At 39.4% G+C, this 18,236-nt stretch overlaps 1 protein-coding gene across 1 annotated transcript; it reads right to left on the minus strand.

Moving 5' to 3' along the window:
- Window positions 1-2,922: 2,922 nt before the first annotated feature.
- CABP4 (calcium binding protein 4) lies at window positions 2,923-17,852 on the minus strand. The gene is made up of 6 exons (XM_026665331.2): window positions 17,562-17,852; window positions 11,986-12,016; window positions 10,015-10,158; window positions 8,136-8,245; window positions 4,641-4,788; window positions 2,923-3,006 (listed from the first exon to the last, which is right to left on the minus strand). Exons 1-6 carry the CDS (start codon window positions 17,793-17,795, stop codon window positions 2,978-2,980), a joined length of 696 nt encoding a protein of 231 aa, XP_026521116.2. The 5' UTR covers window positions 17,796-17,852; the 3' UTR covers window positions 2,923-2,977.
- Between the last annotated feature and the right edge of the window lie 384 nt (window positions 17,853-18,236).

Genomic DNA, 18,236 nt, shown 5'->3' on the forward strand with positions numbered 1-18,236 from the left:
CAGTTATTGCTAGATTTGATTATTACAAAGCATTTAGCATGAGGTATCACTAGAAGTTTTCAGAAGCTTCAATTGATGCAAAGGAGTTATGGGTGTTTACCTGTGGGATCATATGACTTCTATCCTGCCATACATCTTTTAGTTGCTAAATATTTATGAGTATAATTACAATTGTTGATGACTATAATGTCCTAGCAAAATCAAGGATCCCAGGTAGAAGCTGTCACACCAGTCTTGCCTACCTATTAAAACCAAGCTAAGTAGGATTTCTATGTTCCTATCCATGGTGGAAGATCAATTGATTGGACAAAGAACATTCTCTATAGACACACTACTATTTTGGAAAGTGAAATTCTGAAGACCTCATTCTCAATTTTAAAGTAAGAAGCAAGCTTTTAATTTGTCAGGCTGAAGTGATTTTAACTAAGACTTTGTTCTGTTTGCCAGATGTGCCATACTATTACATTTTGATTTCATCTGTGATCTAATATTGTGAATTTTAATTATCATCAGCTATCTAGACTTAACACATGAACTTGAGAAAAACAAAATACAAATATTTCAATTATGCTTCATTCCATTTCAATATGTGGCATTGCAGTTGTTCAGTAACAGCCAGAGTCTGACTCTGTTTTTGCATATGCATAAACATACATATAACTAATATTTATGCAACTGTCCAAAGAAAATAAATATATTTATGGTTGCATATAGTGATCTTTAACTTTTTTCCAAATTTCAAGCTGACATTGAATTCATGTAATTCCTGGGAAGCATTTCAGGTATTGCTCTTTGGAATTATAATAGCTTTGTTTACAAATCCAAAGCTGATTTTGTTTTTGTTTAACCAAGGTATTGAAATAGGATACACATTCTTATAGTTTCCAGTAAGGAGTCTCTTTCCTTTTATCTTAAAATATCTGGGAAGAGGCTTGTCATTCATTTATTCATTTTGCTTTGAAGGAATTAAAAACAATTACCATTCAGCTCAACAGAATATCTTTGGATGAATGAACTATTAACTTCAAACAGTTTATTTTAAGTCTCCAGGAATTTTGAGCTGATGGGGGGCAGGAGGCAGGGGAAATCAAATATACCTGGGTTTGGCTCCATACCTGGACAGAATTTGCCAGACCTTGCCACACAGGTATGGGTCCTGAAGTGTTTTCTGTACCTAACAAGCAAAGATGGTACCAGGTGTGTTGCGTTGTGGGAAATAACGACTCGAGACCCAGTTGATCCTTTGTTCTTTTTTTATTTCTCTAAAACTGAACAACTGCGGAGCCGCGGCAGCCTTCTTTATAGCGGGCTGCTCGCGGCTCGCGGCCAATGACGGCTCTTCAAGTTTCCCGCCGTCAGGACTGACCAATCCAAGGTGAGTATGTCAATATGTAACAAGGTGAGTTCTCTAGACTTAGCCCAGCCATTTTGCCTCAAAACACAAAATCTTACTGCACACAGAGTTAGCACTTGCTCCCTGAGATACTTTGGAGCTTTGGATCCAGACTTAGGGAAAGAGAATTTCACTCCTGTTGAGAAGTAATAGTAATAGTAAACTATCCTATAATCTGCAACTCTTACACTGCAAAAACATATGGACTACACAACTCGATCAGACCAAAACAATAGATGCAATCTACATAGACTTCTGTAAAGCCTTTGATTCAGTGGTACATGACAAACTACTACTAAAACTAAAATCTTATGGTATCTCTGGACATCTGCATAACTGGATAGAAGCATTCCTGTCAAACAGACAACAAATGGTCAAAATTGGGAGCGTCCTATCAAATTCTGTACCTGTCAATAGTGGTGTCAATGTTCTAGGACCAATTCTCTTCATACTCTACATAAATGACATCTGTGATCATATTAAGAGCAACTGCATTCTCTTCGCTGATGATGTAAAGCTATTCAACACCACAGACAATACTGCTACCCTTCAAAAAGATCTTGACTATGTATCAGAACGGTCAAACAAATGGCAACTTCAAATCTCAACAAATAAATGCTCTGTCTTACATATTGCCAAAAAAATTCAGAAAATAAAATACAAGCTGAATAGTCAAGACCTTGTTGATGATCCAAGCTCTGTAAAGGACCTTGGAATACTCATCTCTAATGACCTAAATGCTAGAGGCCACTGTAACTACATAGCCAAAAAGGCATTAAGAGTTGTTAACCTAATCCTATGTAGCTTTTTCTCTGGTAATATCACACTACTAACTAGAACATACAAAACATTTGCTAGACCAATACTCAAATACAGCTCATCAGTCTGGAATCCACATTACGTATCCAATATTAGCACAGTTGAGAAAGTCCAGAAATATTTCACAAAAAGAGTTCTCCACTCCTCTACTCGTTGTAGAATACCTTATGCCACCAGACTTGAAATTCTAGACCTAGAAAACCTTGAATTACACCGTCTTCGGTCTGATCTAAGTATGGTATGTAAAATCATACATTGCAATGACTTACCTGTCAATGAATACTTCAGCTTCAACCATAACAACACAAGAGCACACAATAGATACAAACTCAAGGTTAACCACACCAAACTTGATTGCAGGAAATACTTCAGCAACAGAGTGGTCAATGTCTGGAACACTCTACCTGACTCTGTGGTTTCTTCCCCAAACCCCAAAAACTTTAACCTTAGACTTTCTACTATTGACCTCACCCCTTTCCTAAGAGGTCTGTAGGTGGCGTGCATAAGTGCACCAATGTGCCTACCATCTCTGTCCTTTTTTTCCTTTTCTTATATGTACCCATTTCATGTATTCATAACTATGTATATACTTATACCTATTATCTTGTAAGCGATTGACAAATCAAAATAAATAAATAAAAATAAATAAAAGCTCCTATCTCCAGGAAGTGAAAAAAGCTGGCAGCAGAAACCAATTCCTTCTCATTACTGAGCAAGGTAATTCTGGAAACAAAAAGACATCCCATTCTTCTCCTCTGGTCCTTGTTACATGGATGACAACATCATGACAAACTCTGAAAGAGACAGGAAGACTCAGGTCAATCATGTTTTTGAGAGGTTCTCATCTTCTTCTCAATCAATGTCTCTGTCTCAGGGGATCTATTTGATTCCCTCTAATCTATGGCAATGATTTGGGTGGTGGATAGTAAAAGAGGATGGATGTATAATCATAGCTTTCTGGTAAAAATGAGGCAAGAGACAAAGATCCAAAGTATGGATGGGCCTTAAGAAGAGGGATAGTGTAATAAACCATCATAGTTGCATCAGTGGTGGGCTGCTGGGGGCTTGCAGAGGCTAGAGAGAACCCCTAGCTAAGATTCTGTGGGGCTCGGAGAGCCCCCAATAACCTCAGAAAGACAAGCAGCAAGGGAAAGCTCTTAATGGGCTTAACTGAACTTCTAGGTGTTCAGCCAAGAGCATTTCACCCCTAGTAAAAATGTTGTAAGCTAGATAAACAATCCACTCAGTGCTTGCGAGGGAGAGCCATTGAGAAAATCAGATAACATAGCCACTAGCCTCCGAAGGGATTAATTCCCAAATAATAAGAATCATGTAACTCACCAGAAACTCCACTAAGACTCCAAGATCCCTCTCATAGTCACTGCTCTTAAACCTGGTTTCACCCAGTCTTTTATTTATGTATTAAATGCACTAAATAATAAACAACTTTTTGGTATATATATATATATATATATATATATATATATATATATATATATATATATATAGGTAATTAGGGCAAAAAAGTGATGTCGAGTTGGCCACACTCACTCAGTCACATGACCACCCAACCACACCCACCCAGCCTGTCATTAGGTTAGAGAGCCCCTTGCTAAAAAAAATTGAAGCCCACCCCTGAGTTGCATCCTGGTCCTTGGAGAAATCACAACAGGCATTACATCCTCTCAGTGTGATAACTCTCTCATGTGTGGAATGGACTACATTGTACAAGTGTTAATCTTGTTTCCTGGCACAATTCCCTCCACCCTACCAAAATTCATCTTCCCCTGGCTGTGTTTATGATAAGTCCTTAGAACAGATGCATGTCTTGGGGATCACAATATGTTTCAGAGTTGCAGTTCTAGTTTATGTTCCATGGAAAAGATATGGCTACTAGTATACAAACAATGATAAAAAGAGGTAGTCAACCTTATCCGACTGTGAATTTTGAAATTGGCCCATATTCTCTGATAGCTAATAGTTACAAAATTGACTACAGATCATACAAAGCTTCAAAGGGAAACAAGCAGTAGCCACAATCTCTGCTTCCATTAAAGATGTAATGAGTAGCAAAGAATTCTGTTTTTTTAATGTACATTAAATGCATTGAAATGAAAGAGTTCTGGTTCAAACTTGTGCATGTCTTCACAGATAAAATTGAAAACAGGTTATTACTGTATGGCTCCTACTGGAATTTACAATTGCAGTGCTATCCATTTCTGGAAACCTACAACTTTTCTAGATTATTTCTTGAATTCTTTAAACAACCCAGCCAATGTTGTCCTGTACTATTTGTGATGAACCTATTTGGCATTTTTTAAAAAATCCCCTCTGACATAGTGCTTCGTTTCTAGAAAACAGATCCTGCCTTTCAGAATGCAGTATTTAAGGGGAAAGGGTTAACAAAACATGTGCTGACTTTTCTCACCATCAAAGTCCACTTTTCCATCTCCGTTGAGATCTACATCCTGCAGGATCTCATCCAATTCCTGGGCATTGAGTTGCTCACCTAAGAGAGCAGTCACAGCCTGGCGCAGCTCTAAACTGCTGATAGCTCCATCTCCATCTGTATCAAACTTGAGAAAGAAGGAATTGCCTGAGAACTCACTGTATTTACTTCCCACTCAAACATCTCTAGCAGTACCTGCTCTTTGGAACAATTTCTCCCTGGAAGGCTTTGGACTGCCTACTCATGCTGAGATGATATTTAAACACTTGGCTCCTTTCCAAGCTCTGGGAGAGATTCGTGTCATGCCTACTGGTGTGTAGTTTGTCTTAGCTACAGCATATTGCTCCCTATTATGTTTAGTTTAACATTATTCTATATATTTCTTTTTCCTATTTTAAATATTGTGTTCAATTGCATGCTATCCAGAGTCTGTCCTCAGCGGGACACCTTTATACATCTAAGTTATAAATAAACCTTCCTTTCTTATTTATTCTCCATCTAGCTTTCCCATTCTTATTTCCCTCCTCTACCTTCTCTTCTGATGCTTATTCAAACTCTCCAATCTTGCTGTTTTTTTTCTCTGTACACTCCTAAATGACAGACAATTGGCATGAGGTTAGATAATTGCACAAGAATAACATCAGCATGATAATTCCTTTGCAACATTAAAATTTTGTATACTCGGTAGCGAAGGGATTTAGTGGCAGTGTAGTTTGCCTTCCCACAGGCCTCTCCCTCCCATTTCCTCCTCTATTTTGAAAAAAAAATCATGTTGCATAAAATGGTCATTGCTGCCATATTTTGGTAATGCAATTTCAAGGTTCTGCAGTCCTATTTGGGGTGCAGAGGAAACATGTAGCTTAAGGGCCACTGACCAAGAGAACATCTCATACCAAGATTGTGGCTATCATAGGTGCAGAATGCCAGCATATTTAATGACTATGCCATGCAGAGGTGGTATTCAGCAGGTTCTGACCAGTTCTGGAGAACTGGTAGCGGAAATTTTGAGTAGTTCAGAGAACCAGCAAATACCACCCCTGACTGGAGATTTTACAGTATCCTTCCCCTGCCATGCCCATCAAGCCATGCCCACAGGACCGGTAGTAAAAATATTTGAATCCCACCACTGATGCCATGGGATTAATAATTAATGATTGTCCTTGAAGTTTTCAAATTAACTAATCAATTACTGTTTGGCCACCGATTTTTATCTCCCTTTCCTCTTTGACCTGAGTTTGGTTGAGCTCTATTCTGACAGAAATCAGACTAATTTCCTGATCACAGAAAGAAAAGAAAACAATTCCTTGACCATCTGCTTTTCTTTGCCTTGGTTCATCTGATTGTCTTACATAAAGAAAACACAAGGCTTTTGGAAACTAGCCAGATCTTTGAATGAACTGGGAAGGAACTGTGAGGGAAAATAAAAATAATGCTTAAATAATGCTTAAGGGAATGAAGTCTTTGGACATGACATCATAGAAGGACTAGCCTCTGGGAAAGAAATATTTTGAAAAGTCTGGAATTATGAATGTCATTAAAGGGTTGGTTTTCTGGAAAAAAATGGACTTTCTACAGTACAGAAGCAAATGAGAGAATAAAAATGTCTTGCCTCATCTCCAGACTGGTAGATAGACAGGTATCATCTGAATATCTTATTTTTATATAATCAAGCGTTTTACTGATGTAGCAAATGGCATCTGGAAAGAAACTTAGGGCCTTTTCCTATTTGCAGGTAACCAATGGTACAAACCTTTGCAGGCAACTTTTCCCCCCTACTACTTCCCCATGAAATTGCCTTCAGTTCATCAGTGAGATAGTTTTAAATTCTCCTTGGCGGTACTGGTAGTAAAGTAACATTTCCCCTTTTAAAATCAGAACATTCAATTGTGTTTGCAAGATAATCAGTTGGGCCTATCTCTCAAAACTTTCCTCCTCTCCAGGCCATTATCCATATCATAGAGAGCAAATGTTGGATATTTTCTCCATTGGCCAAATCCAACAATAGCTGCAGCTTATTAAGCCTTGCAATAAACTGTTAAAATAATACCATTCACTGGCCTCTTTACCAAAGCAAAGTGGACATTGGCTAGACAGATATAGCAATTCTAGGTTGATGCAGCCTCGTGGATTAAAGAAGTCACATTAAACTGGTTGTCTGGATGTGTTCTATGTCTTCTGAAATGTAACCATGGCCTATCAGGAAATAGATTTTCATAGCACTGAGAAGCATCAACTTCATTTTATAAGCTAGATTGACTTAGCTCCTTGCTGTTCAATAAAGCTATAATTAACTGTCCCTATCTTAAAATTCATTCCTCATTCCAAAAGCACATATAACTTTTAAATGTTCTATCTGCAAAAGATATTGGAGGTAAAGCACTACAATGGGAGATACACTTCTGAATCTCTATTACCTTTGTCTGTGTCTATTCACTTAAAGAGTTTTCTTTAAAGAACCAGAAATACATCAATCTAAATAAATCAATCGGATAAATAAATCTAGGTGTAAATCAAAAGGCACTGCAGTAATATTTTTCAATTTATTAATATTGTTTACCCAGAACAAACATTCCATTAGGGAGTGAGGAGAAGGGAAGAGGTTAAGCATTTTGCCAAATATAGTCTTCTGTTCTGTGGAGCCAGTATGAGAGAAATATATAAAGCTAAAATGAGCTAGAAAAAGACAGGCGCCATTTGCAGATTAGAAAAGAACAATATCAAACACAGAGGATACTTCTGCATAGAGTAAGATTACTTCAAGACATTCAATTGATCAAAAGAGCATCTGTATTTATTCCCAATGATACCATCTTGCTAGCCCTCTAGCTGTCTGAGCCACAACAATATTTGAGTGGTGACATTTTGTGCTAATCTAAGTGAAACGTTAGGATTCTGGACTTAGACAGAGGAGTCGTATCTCTTTTCAGATTTCCTTCCTCAGAGGGAAAAAAAAGATAAACTCTACTTCTTCACTGAGGTTAGCAGCAAATACCAACTAATTTCAGACCTCCAGTGTTTAGAAGGCAAAAGGGGGTTAGTGTGTTGGATGACATGTATCTTCTCTTGAAATAGTCCAGAAGGTTGATCTTCCATCCCATTCAAAGTAAGGATCCCAGATTCCATCACGTCCAGCCATTTCACATAAGTTTAGCAGGGTTAGGAAGTGGGCCCCTTCTGCCTCAGTTGCCCCCACTCTATCCTTGGTAAGATTACTCAGTAAATATCTCTGTTCTACATATTTCACGTCTTGAAATAATTAAATGACCATTGTTATTTAACTTAATTATTTTCCAGTAATAAAGTAGCAGCACAACTGTATGCTGTATTTTCTGCCTAGGGGACAAGCATATTTCTAACCAAAACCTCTATTCTTCTTCCATTTCATAAAATGATTTAGTATCAATAATTATGGAAATATTATGCATGAGTTTCAGTACAACTTTACATATCCAGTTCATGACTTTGCTATCATACCTCACGGAAGGCGATCTTCAGCTCCCTCACACCCACCATATGAGCTGTTTCTTCAAGCAGTTTGGGGCTCATCATCTTTACAAACTCCTCAAAATCTATACGCCCTCCCACTAAGAGGAGAGATAACAAGAAAAGATTAGTTCAATTGATGGAAGAAGCACTTTTGAATAAGGTAGGAGATGATGCTATTAGATATACCGTGTTTCTCATATAATAAGGCTGGGTCTTATTTTTTTTTGAGCCCCGGAAAAATGCCTAGGCCATCTTTTCGGGGGTGACTTAATTCCCCCCCCCTTGCATCTTCGGGCGGACGGCGATGGCTTGGATGTTGACCTCAGCGTTGGTGGGGCACTTCGTATCGGGGTCAACGCAGGCAGCACCATATCCGGGTGTGCAACAAAAGTACTTCCTAACTGCAAGCCCCCCCACCATTCCCCCCCATTTCGCATGTTTTAATATAGGCCTTAATTTGGGGGGAGGGGCTTAATTTCATTTCATGCCTATAAAACATGCTGGGACTTCCTATTGGGGGAGGCCATATTGTTGGAGAAACTGGGTATAAACTACTTTTCTTCAATATATTTATTTTATTTATTAGATTTATATGAAACTAAGAGTTTCATATAAATCTAGTAAGTTGGAACAGACCAAATGCATGTCTAATTCAGCATTCTATTTTCCCACAGTAGCTAACTTCCAGAACTCTGTAAATTTTTACCATACCTATAGAAAAAGAATGAGATTAACATGTTCTTAGATTTCCTATTCTTCAACAGTTCATAACTCATCTTCTAGCATCAGTTCCATAAAACGAAATAGAAGACAACACATGGGGTAACATGGTGATTGAAAGCATTTCAGGGAGATCAAAATTTCTTCAACTTTATTGAAATGGTTTGTGGGTAATTTAAGAAGCAATGTAATGAGCTACGAACATAATTCTGAATCTAATTTACATCCTCTAAATATCTGTTCATCCCTATGCCTAAATATTATGAAGTGTAAATATTCTGTCCATACATCACATTTCTCTGCTGAGGTGAACCACACTCGTACCCACTCCTGCTTCTCACATTCATGCACTGACCTTGGAAGCAGGAATTTTGCAAAAAAAAATAATCACTTTTTTCCCTAAAGGTATTTATGGAAATTGAACAGAGCTTTTATAAGTCTGCCGTACAGTTTACAGAATAACTGCAACTCAAAACACTTTTGGAAGCAGCACCTAGGTATGCCAGTAGATATGGTGAGAAAGGAAGAAAATGGAAGCAGAACCATGCGACTTTGCATACAACTGAGGAAAAAAAAAAACAATAGCTTAGCAGCCAGAGACAAATTACATTATTCAGAGCTAAGCTGATGTTTATTCTTTTAATTAAAAATATACTAGAAAACCAATTATGTTCTAGAAAATATCATTCTTACCAAACGTGAACTATGAAATGTCAAATGATGCAATCCATTTTGATTTGGGATTTATTTTTGCACATTTATATGCATATGTGTAGGATGGAGCCAAAACACAGCCAGCATATATACAAAAACGATGCATATATGCATACTCAATTGATACATTGTGCATTGCAATTGGAACTTGTGAAAGAAACTGAAACTTGAAGAATTGCTGTATGTCTTTTACAACCAGTTCTTAATTATTTTTTTTCATGTTATCTGCTGCTCAAAAACCTGAGCAGTTTTCTATCAACTGCAACTAAAATTATCAATTGCAAACAAAATCAGGACTCCTATATACGGAGACTGAGAAACTACCCGATACTGACGTGGTTACCTCAGTAGCCTTGTCAGCAGCACTCCATCCTCTGATTATTATTAACCGGGAGCCTTAGAAACTGGAGAAGCACATAAATATTCAACTCACTGCGCATTTTGATGTGCTGAGAGACCTCCAGCAGCTCCATCTCTGTAGGCATGTAGCCCATGGTTCGCATGCAATCTCCCAGATCTTTGTAGCTGAGGAAGCCATCCTGATCCGTGTCAAATTCCTTGAAAGCATCTAGCAGCTCTGCCATTGCAGACAGAAAGAAAAAATTCCTGCCTTGACTTTTGTTCTCCCATTGGGGACCCAGGAAAGGCCCATGGCCTTGGAAGGCAAGCACGCCCTTGGGGACTCTTACTAGCCACGGCCATTCAGAGGTTGCCAGAAACTGGAGAGGCTGGCTTTAAGCCAGGGGTGTCAAACTCAAGGCCTGTGAGCCAGATGCGGCCTGTGGGGTGCTTAGATCTGGCCTATGGGGTTGCCCTTGAAACAATGAAGGACCTGCCCACGGTGCCTCTGCTAGCGAAAATGGAGCTCGGAAGGGCTACACATGGCCCTCCCAGGCTCCCTTTTCAGCTGCAACTGCCTCCTGCAGCCCTCTGCCAGTGAAAATGGAGCTTGTGTGTGGCCCACCCGAGCTCCATTTTTACTGGCAGAGGGCTGCAGGAGGCCATCGCAGCCGAAAATGGAAACTTGGGAGCTCATTTTTGTTGGCTGAACGCTCGGGCCACCACAGGCGCCCCCGACACGAGTGACATTAAGCTGGCTACACTCACCTTGGCCACGTTCCCCCCCCCGAGGTCAAACACAACCCTGATGTGGTTTGACACCCCTGCTTTAAGCTAAGAAGCACAAGTAATCTCTGTAGAGCTGTACTGTCTAGACAGCAATCACTTTGACAAATAAAATTGCCATGTTGGCTAATTTGGAACCATCATGACCATTTACAGTTTTGCAGCGGAGACAGTTTATTACCTTAATAAACACCTATACATAAAGAATTATTATTATCACTAATTTTCCTTTCTGTACTTTCTTTTCTTCTAATATAAATCTTTACAATCTTTTCTCCTTAAACAACAAAACAGAAAAAAAATCTAAAAGGCAAGCAAACATGCTATTAGGGTAATATTTATTGATAGGCAGGTAGTCCTCAACTTACAGTCATTCATTTAGTGACCATTCAAAGTTGCCACATCAGTGAAAAAAAGTGATTTATAACTGGTTTTCACACTTATGACCATTGTAGCATCCCCATGGTCACCTGATCAAAGTGTGATCACATTTGGCAACTGGCATGTATTTATGACAGTTGCAGTGTCCTGGAGTTATGTGATCATCACCTTTTGCAACCTTTCCTTTTTGGCTTCTGACAAGCAAAGTCAAAAGGGGAAGCCAGATTCACTTAACAACTGCATAATTCACTTAGCAGCTGCAATGGTTTGCTTAATAACTGTGCCCAAAACAGGTCGTAAAATGGAGCACAACCCACTTAACAAGGGCCTCGCTTAGAAAAGAAATTTTGGGCTCAATTGTGGTCATTAGTTGAGCACTACTTGTAAACAACTTCATAATTTTTTAAAATTTGGATTCCCACCCCTCCCGGCTACACATCTGGAAACTTCTTGCTGATTTATGCGTTTTGCCTACTTGATGGCAATTCATAAATAGCCAGAATAAATGACAATGGCTAAACTGGGTCTGTGTCATATTTTTATTTGCTCATCCTCCATCAAGAACTGCTCACCCTCCATTGGTCATTCCCTTTCTTTAAAAAATGCCTGTGGTACTGACTTAACAAACTAATTTTTGATTAAATCACAAACTAGAATATACCTTGGTCTGATAAAACTATTTGAAATTCTAAATAATCAAATCAAATTAATTAAATTACATTATCATTTAAGTCTTCTCAAAAATGGACACTGAAATACCCACTATGGAAATGGAGACTAGGAACTGGGTAAATCAGTTTTTAATGATCAGCAGTAAAAAAGTGAGGACTGCATCTCCCCCTCATGGCCAAATTCCAAAGTCCCCCCCCATTGTGTTTCCTAAACATTGCCAACTCACCATCCAGTTCCAATGGGGAAAGCTCTCTCTCCTAGCAAAAGAAGAAGGAAGGAGGAGGAAGAAGAGGAGGAAGGAAGAAGGAAGAAGGAAGGGAAGAAGGAAGAAGGAAGAAGGAAGGAGGAGGAAAGAAGGAGGAGGAAGGAAGGAGGAAGGAGGAAGAAGGAAGAAGGAAGAAGGAAGGAGGAGGAGGAGGAGAGGAGAGGAGAGGAGGAGGAAGAAGAAGAAGAAGAAGAAGAAGAAGAAGAAGAAGAAGAAGAAGAAGAAGAAGAAGAAGAAGAAGAAGAAGAAGAGGAGGAGGAGGAGGAGGAGGAGGGAGGAGGAGGAGGAGGAGGAGGAGGAGGAGGAGGAGGAGGAGGAGGAGGAGGAGGAGGAAGAGGAAAAAAGAGAAAATATGTATTATATATCTCATCTTTTCTTCAAAAACTAAAAGGTGATGTAACAACACATCCCACTTTACCACCTGAAAACCAGAAGTGAGGCGTATAGGGAATGTATAAAAGAAGGGAGGGAAAATTCATAAGTAACATTTATTACAGTTTCAGCTATATAAAGTTAAGATCTAACTTGCTGAAGAAGCTTTACTGGAGTTTCTTTACCAGCAAAAAAAGAATTTGCCATGAGACACATTGTCCCTGAAAAAGCCTCCTTTGTGCCTATGGAAAGATTGGAGGTGTTCAAATCCCATCAGGATGCCAGGATCTCCGGGTCTGAAGCTGATTTGGTTAATCCTTCTTACTGCTTTCACTGCAGGAAACTCTCAAAAAGTTCTACAAAGCTGGAAACGCATATTTTTTTAAAAAAAAAAAGGGGGGGGGGGCATTTTTGCTGTCTCTGGAATTTGCACCATTACAAAAAAGGACTATCTTTGTAACGTTTAATATAATCTGCATAAGATGAAAAACAAGTCCCAAGTGAGCAGAAGTTTTCAGAAAGCACAAATTGAAGAAAACACGTCTAAAATAAATGGCTTTGGATTGGTAACACAGTACAAAATTATGTTTTTCGCAGGATCCAGGAAGAGACCATCCAGCTTTTACTTTTTAGTAGCTGTTAATAGCAATTTTATCTTTTAAACAACAAATGTTGCTGAGGGACATCATGAGGAAAATACTCAGAACTAGGCTACTGAAAAACAAGAGGGATTTTCAACATGTGCAGAAAGTTCCAAAATTTACTTAAATTCAAGTCTCATTAGACAAAAACACAAAGTAGAGCAAGCCCTCCCCCTCCCCAAAAAAGACTATTCAGGCACTGGGAGGATTTTTTTAAAAAAAACAAGAAGAAAAAGATATATACAAAATTCAGTTTATGGCCATTGTTTTACTATTAAAATCATATTTCCCTCACAAGTGTCCTCAAAAGTCCCAACTCTGATTGACATGGGGGAAAGCTTGGATAAAGAGTTGAGAACATTAAAATACCCCCCTCCCAAATATTTATTTTATTTTATTTATTTGATTTGTCAATCGCTTACAAAATAAACAGTATAAGTATAAACATGAGTAAGAATACAAAAAATAGGTACGATTAAATGGGACAATAGGACAGGGACAGGAGGCATGATGATGCACATATATGCACTTATGCACTTATACCTACATACTTCCACCCCAGGGAGAAATCCTTTCCCTAATTAATCTGCTGAAAATTGGATTAAATGGATTGGAGATCAAGTTCACTTCTGCATGTTTTCATTTAGGCATGCTGTCCTCACAACCACTAGAACTAGGCGGTCCCAAAGAAATACAGCAAACTCTTAGTCTGGGTTGCCATCTAGTGGTTGCTCATACCTTGGTAGCCCAGAGGTACGCCTACATTTCCAGGTGACTAGAAGGAGGCTCCACATAAAGATTTTTACTCATAACAGACTTCATCCTCCCCTGAAGTAGACACTGCTGAAATACTTCCAAATAAAAGGACATCTTGGAAATCACTAGACTGCATTTCCCCATATCTTCTCTACCTATTGGTCAAGCTAATGCAATTTTCTGGCCTCCTAACAAGGTAGCAGGTATGGGCTGTCTTTATTAGCAGTGGAGAGTTGATCATCTGTGTTCAATAGATCATACCTCCTTTCCCTGCATATTTTCTGCCTATTCTGGCTGGTTGCTGGAGCTCTGTGATTACTTGTTGGCTGTTTACTGAAGCTTTGCCTATACAATATTATCATTCACCAATCAATTGCTGATTAGTATGGAACAGAAGAGGAAGTAAAGTTGGGGAGTATTAGTGGGTAACCATATTGTAATTTTAAACATTAATTAAAATGTAAATTACCTTAAATCGCTCATAGGAGTTGTGAATATGCATGCATGTATAGGTGGTGGCCCAACTCCATTCTTCTCTAATATCTTACTCAGCATGCACTCTGGTTAATTAGCTATATAGCCTTATTATTACAATGGCAGAATTGCCAGGGTAGATAATGATCATCTGACCTCAAAGTTTCTGTAGATAAAATGTATCCCAATATTGCCCAGTTTGGTTGGCAGTTGCTCTCTAGGGCCCCATTAGGCAGATCATTCACATCACCATTCCTGAACCTAGGGTCTGCATCTGCATGCAAATTGAGGCTTTGTCATGGACCTTCAGTTCCTCCTTGAGGCATCCCATGCGCCGCCGCCCCCACCAGTACTACTGCCTGCTGGTTTAAAAAATTGCTTTGCAGGAAATGTACTAATTTCTCAGCAGCAAGAGACCGCTTTGAAAAATGAAAAGGCTAAGTATTTCAAATCCAGTGAAAGCTTCCTTAGTTACAAAAAAATCCCACGTTCTTGCAAATTACCACTGCTGAAAGTGCAAGTCAAATTCCATTGAAGTAATTATCCATCCCCTCTTCTTGACTTGCCTTCTAGGTATATTTTTTGTCCATGGGAATGCAGTTGTGGGAAGTTTTATATCAAAATATATTTTATTCCTTATACTGTCTCCATCTTCCCTCAAACATTAAGAGAATCCACAATGGACTGAGAATTGGTGTCTCCTCTAGATAATTGGCAGTCAAGCTGAAAGTAAGTTAATCAAGTAAAAATAGCAAAGTGGGGGGAATCTTTTACTCAAACTTCCTTAAATCCTCAAATAAATTACTGGGACCTAATCCACATATTAAAGTCTGTAAACACAAATAGATTTAATTAAAATGGTCTCCCAGCGGAACTGGATGTTCACAAGAATAAATATCATAAATAACATGTAGCTACACACACTTATGCCCCTCAAGTGTCACCCTAGAATCTACACGTATACACTTCCACATCTAGAATAAGCTCCCCTATAAAAACGAGTCTCTCTCTACTCCATTTTCTCTGCAGCTGCCCCCAGAATAAACCTCTTTGCTTTGGGCGAGAACTGAACCTCCTTTTGCTTAAACTATTTTCTTACTAGGGTTGAAGCTAAGGCGAAACCAACCCAGCAGGTTGGTAGCAAAAACTAGCAGTGTCTTAACAAATAAGCTAACACTTGCAATATTAGGAATCCATTTAGATTTAACTAACATTTACTTCTGGCATTGACATTTCTTAACTCACTCCTCAAGAGACAAATCTGTTGCAACTCCTGTTTTAATGTTACTTTTGAATTATAGTATCAGTTTAGAGATGAAAGTAATTCTTCCTTCAGGAACTTAACTATTTCCAAGTTCTCCATATTTATTTTTCAGTTGTTTCCTTTAGGCCATAAGGGGCTCCAGTTGGAAAATACAGGTTTTTTTGAATTCTTTTTTCAAATGGTTTTTATTGAAAATTTCCAATAGAATTAAAAACAATACAAATGTTGAATTAAAGAATAAAGTAACAAGTAGTAATAATAAAAAATGAAAAGATTCTAAAGTAGCTTCCAATCTTCTTGACAGCAGTTATAGATACATTTATATTTTAATAACATTTATATTTAATATTTTAATCTCTGAGTCCAAGTTTATATCATATATTGAATGTATTTGAACCCAGACATTTCTGGCTTTTTACCAGTGTATCAGGCGTGATAAAATGACCTTTCATGTTGTCCACATTTTCATCAACATAAATTTGAAGTACCTATATACATTATGGATGATTTTTCTGGAACTATATACCAACAGTACATCATTTTACATTTTTTCCCTTGAGTTTGAGTGTATGTGCGTGTGTGTATGTTTAGTGGTTATTTTGACAAACTTCAAACATTCCTAATTTCTTAGGTCTAGGTAAAGTCATTCTAGCTACTAAGGACTCATCATCAAAACATGAGATCTGCTGTTGAAGAGAGGAAATAATGCTGCTTGCCCTCTCTGTTGCTGTCCCTCTATATCTCTAGCACCAGAGTAATAGCTAGAGCAGGGGTCTTCAAACTTGACAGCTTTAAGACTTATGGACTTCAACTCCCAGAATCCCTCTTCCAGTCATGTTAGCGTAGGAATTCTGGGAGTTGACGTCCACAAGTCTTAAACTTGCCAAGTTTGAAGACCCTTGATTAGGGGGTCTCACATGGCTTGCATATTAAACATTTTGCTGGAAACATCAGTCTTGGATGCCAAGGCACTTCAATATATTTTCCCAGGGTTCTAGTGGCATTAGTGGTGAGGACAGTGAGATGACACCCCCACCCACCCGCCATTCTCTGCCACTTCCACCAGAAACCCATGGTTGTTTTAAATCTCAGTAGGCTAAATGGATAGCTAAGGAATAACTTAGTAAATACAGATGAGGAGACTTTAATGAAATGCTTCATACTCCTCCCTCCAATTTTACTACATATGTAAGAAGAGGAACACTGGCAACCAGGACCTTCTCAACCCCAGAAGCTAAGAGAAAGCCTATCTGCCTAACTCCACCGCTATATCATCATCCTGACATCTTCCATCTTTAGCGGAGAATGGCATGGCTGAAAGTGAAGAAGTGGAAGAAGGAGTGGGAAGGCATCATGGAAGTGAAACCTTCTCTCCCTCTTCCACCAAACTGTGCTCCATAGTGACTGCAGCAGCAACAGAGGAGGAACAACATCAAGGCAATAAGGATAAAGAGGTAATAAATCAGTGGGTAACGGGTATGGCTGGATGAAACAGGACCTGTGTCTAAAAACTGTTGACAGGTCAGGAATGTAGAGGGCCAGTTTGACAAGTGGCTTGACCGGCTGTTCCAAGTACCACCTGCCTATTATGTTTACCCAGCCCTGCCTCACTGCATGTTAAGTTAGAGTCATTAGTGTTGTTTTTCCTGCCAGCAGAGAATGCTTAGTAAGAAGAACAAAGATGGGAGACTCCAGCAATACAAACTGCAAGGAGAGCCCGTTTCTGGCCTTCTTCCTGTAACAGAATAAAGATTAAGCCAACATGCTTTTCTTGCCAGCCCATGGACTGAAGAACGACCCTCTTTAAGGAAACCAGAGAGCTTGTCCTTTGCTGGCATTTTTCCAGCTGTTGAAGAGGGACGGATGAATTAAACCTTGCAGAGACTCGAGTCATCCATTTTACCACTTCTACACACTGATGTCCCACCCAACAGGCCCTTGACCTTCCTATTTGGGGCATGCCGCCTCCCACGGAGCCTGGTGGGGTCTTCAGAAAGTTGCATGCTCCTGCTCTGCAGCCACTCACTCACCTTGCCGAAGACTTTGTTGAGGAATGGGGAATAGGCCTTGGTGTCAGCTGTATGAGGGTCATCTTGATGCTTCTTGCTGTGCTTGGTATGAGGGCCCAACTGTGAGCTTTGCTGAGAGGCAGGCCTTTCAGTTTTGCTCTCCTGGGACTCACTGTCATGCCTGGCAGGCTGCTTTCCTTCCTCCACTTTGCCCTCGGCTAGGCCCTCTGTCTCCACTGGCTTCTTGTGTAGCATGGGACAGGTGCGTCTCTCTGAGATAGGCAACTCTGTATGAAGTCTCTGAGCATGAAAGCCAAGGTAATCCTCTTAGATTTCATCCCCAGGAAGGAGCAGAGAGAAAGCTAATAAGAGGGGATTATTATGGCAATTTCAGGGCAGGCTTTAAAGCTGTTCTGGCTATAGGTCAGTGATGGCAAACCTTTTCGGCACTGAGTGCCCAAACCAGAACATGCATGCATGTGTGTGCATCTGTGTGCGTTAGAGTGCCGGAAACCTGAAGACCAGCTGGCGGGTGCATGTGTGCCTCTGTTTTGGCAGTTTGGGGGACCGTTTTCTAGCCATTTTTCAGGCCGTTTAGACTATTTTCAGGCTGGTTTGGGGGTGTTTTCAGGCCATTTTTGGCTGTTTTCTGGGCCATTTTCAGGCTGTTTTCAGGTTGTTTGGGGGCTGTTTTCC

The sequence above is a fragment of the Notechis scutatus genome, chromosome 1 (genome assembly GCF_049901735.1).
Source record: "Notechis scutatus isolate UNSWTSFEM ecotype Mainland chromosome 1, rNotScu1.2, whole genome shotgun sequence".
In the NCBI taxonomy this organism is placed as follows: domain Eukaryota; kingdom Metazoa; phylum Chordata; class Lepidosauria; order Squamata; family Elapidae; genus Notechis; species Notechis scutatus.

Coding starts and splice junctions, on each gene's coding strand:
- CABP4 (XM_026665331.2), bottom strand. CDS start 17,795: ATGCTACACAAGAAGCCAGTGGAGACAGAGGGCCTAGCCGAGGGCAAA. Junction 12,017..17,561: donor TCAACAAAGTCTTCGGCAAG/GTGAGTGAGTGG, acceptor TTCTTTTGCTAG/GAGAGAGAGCTTTCCCCATT. Junction 4,789..8,135: donor TGAAGATCGCCTTCCGTGAG/GTATGATAGCAA, acceptor TTCTTTCTCAAG/TTTGATACAGATGGAGATGG.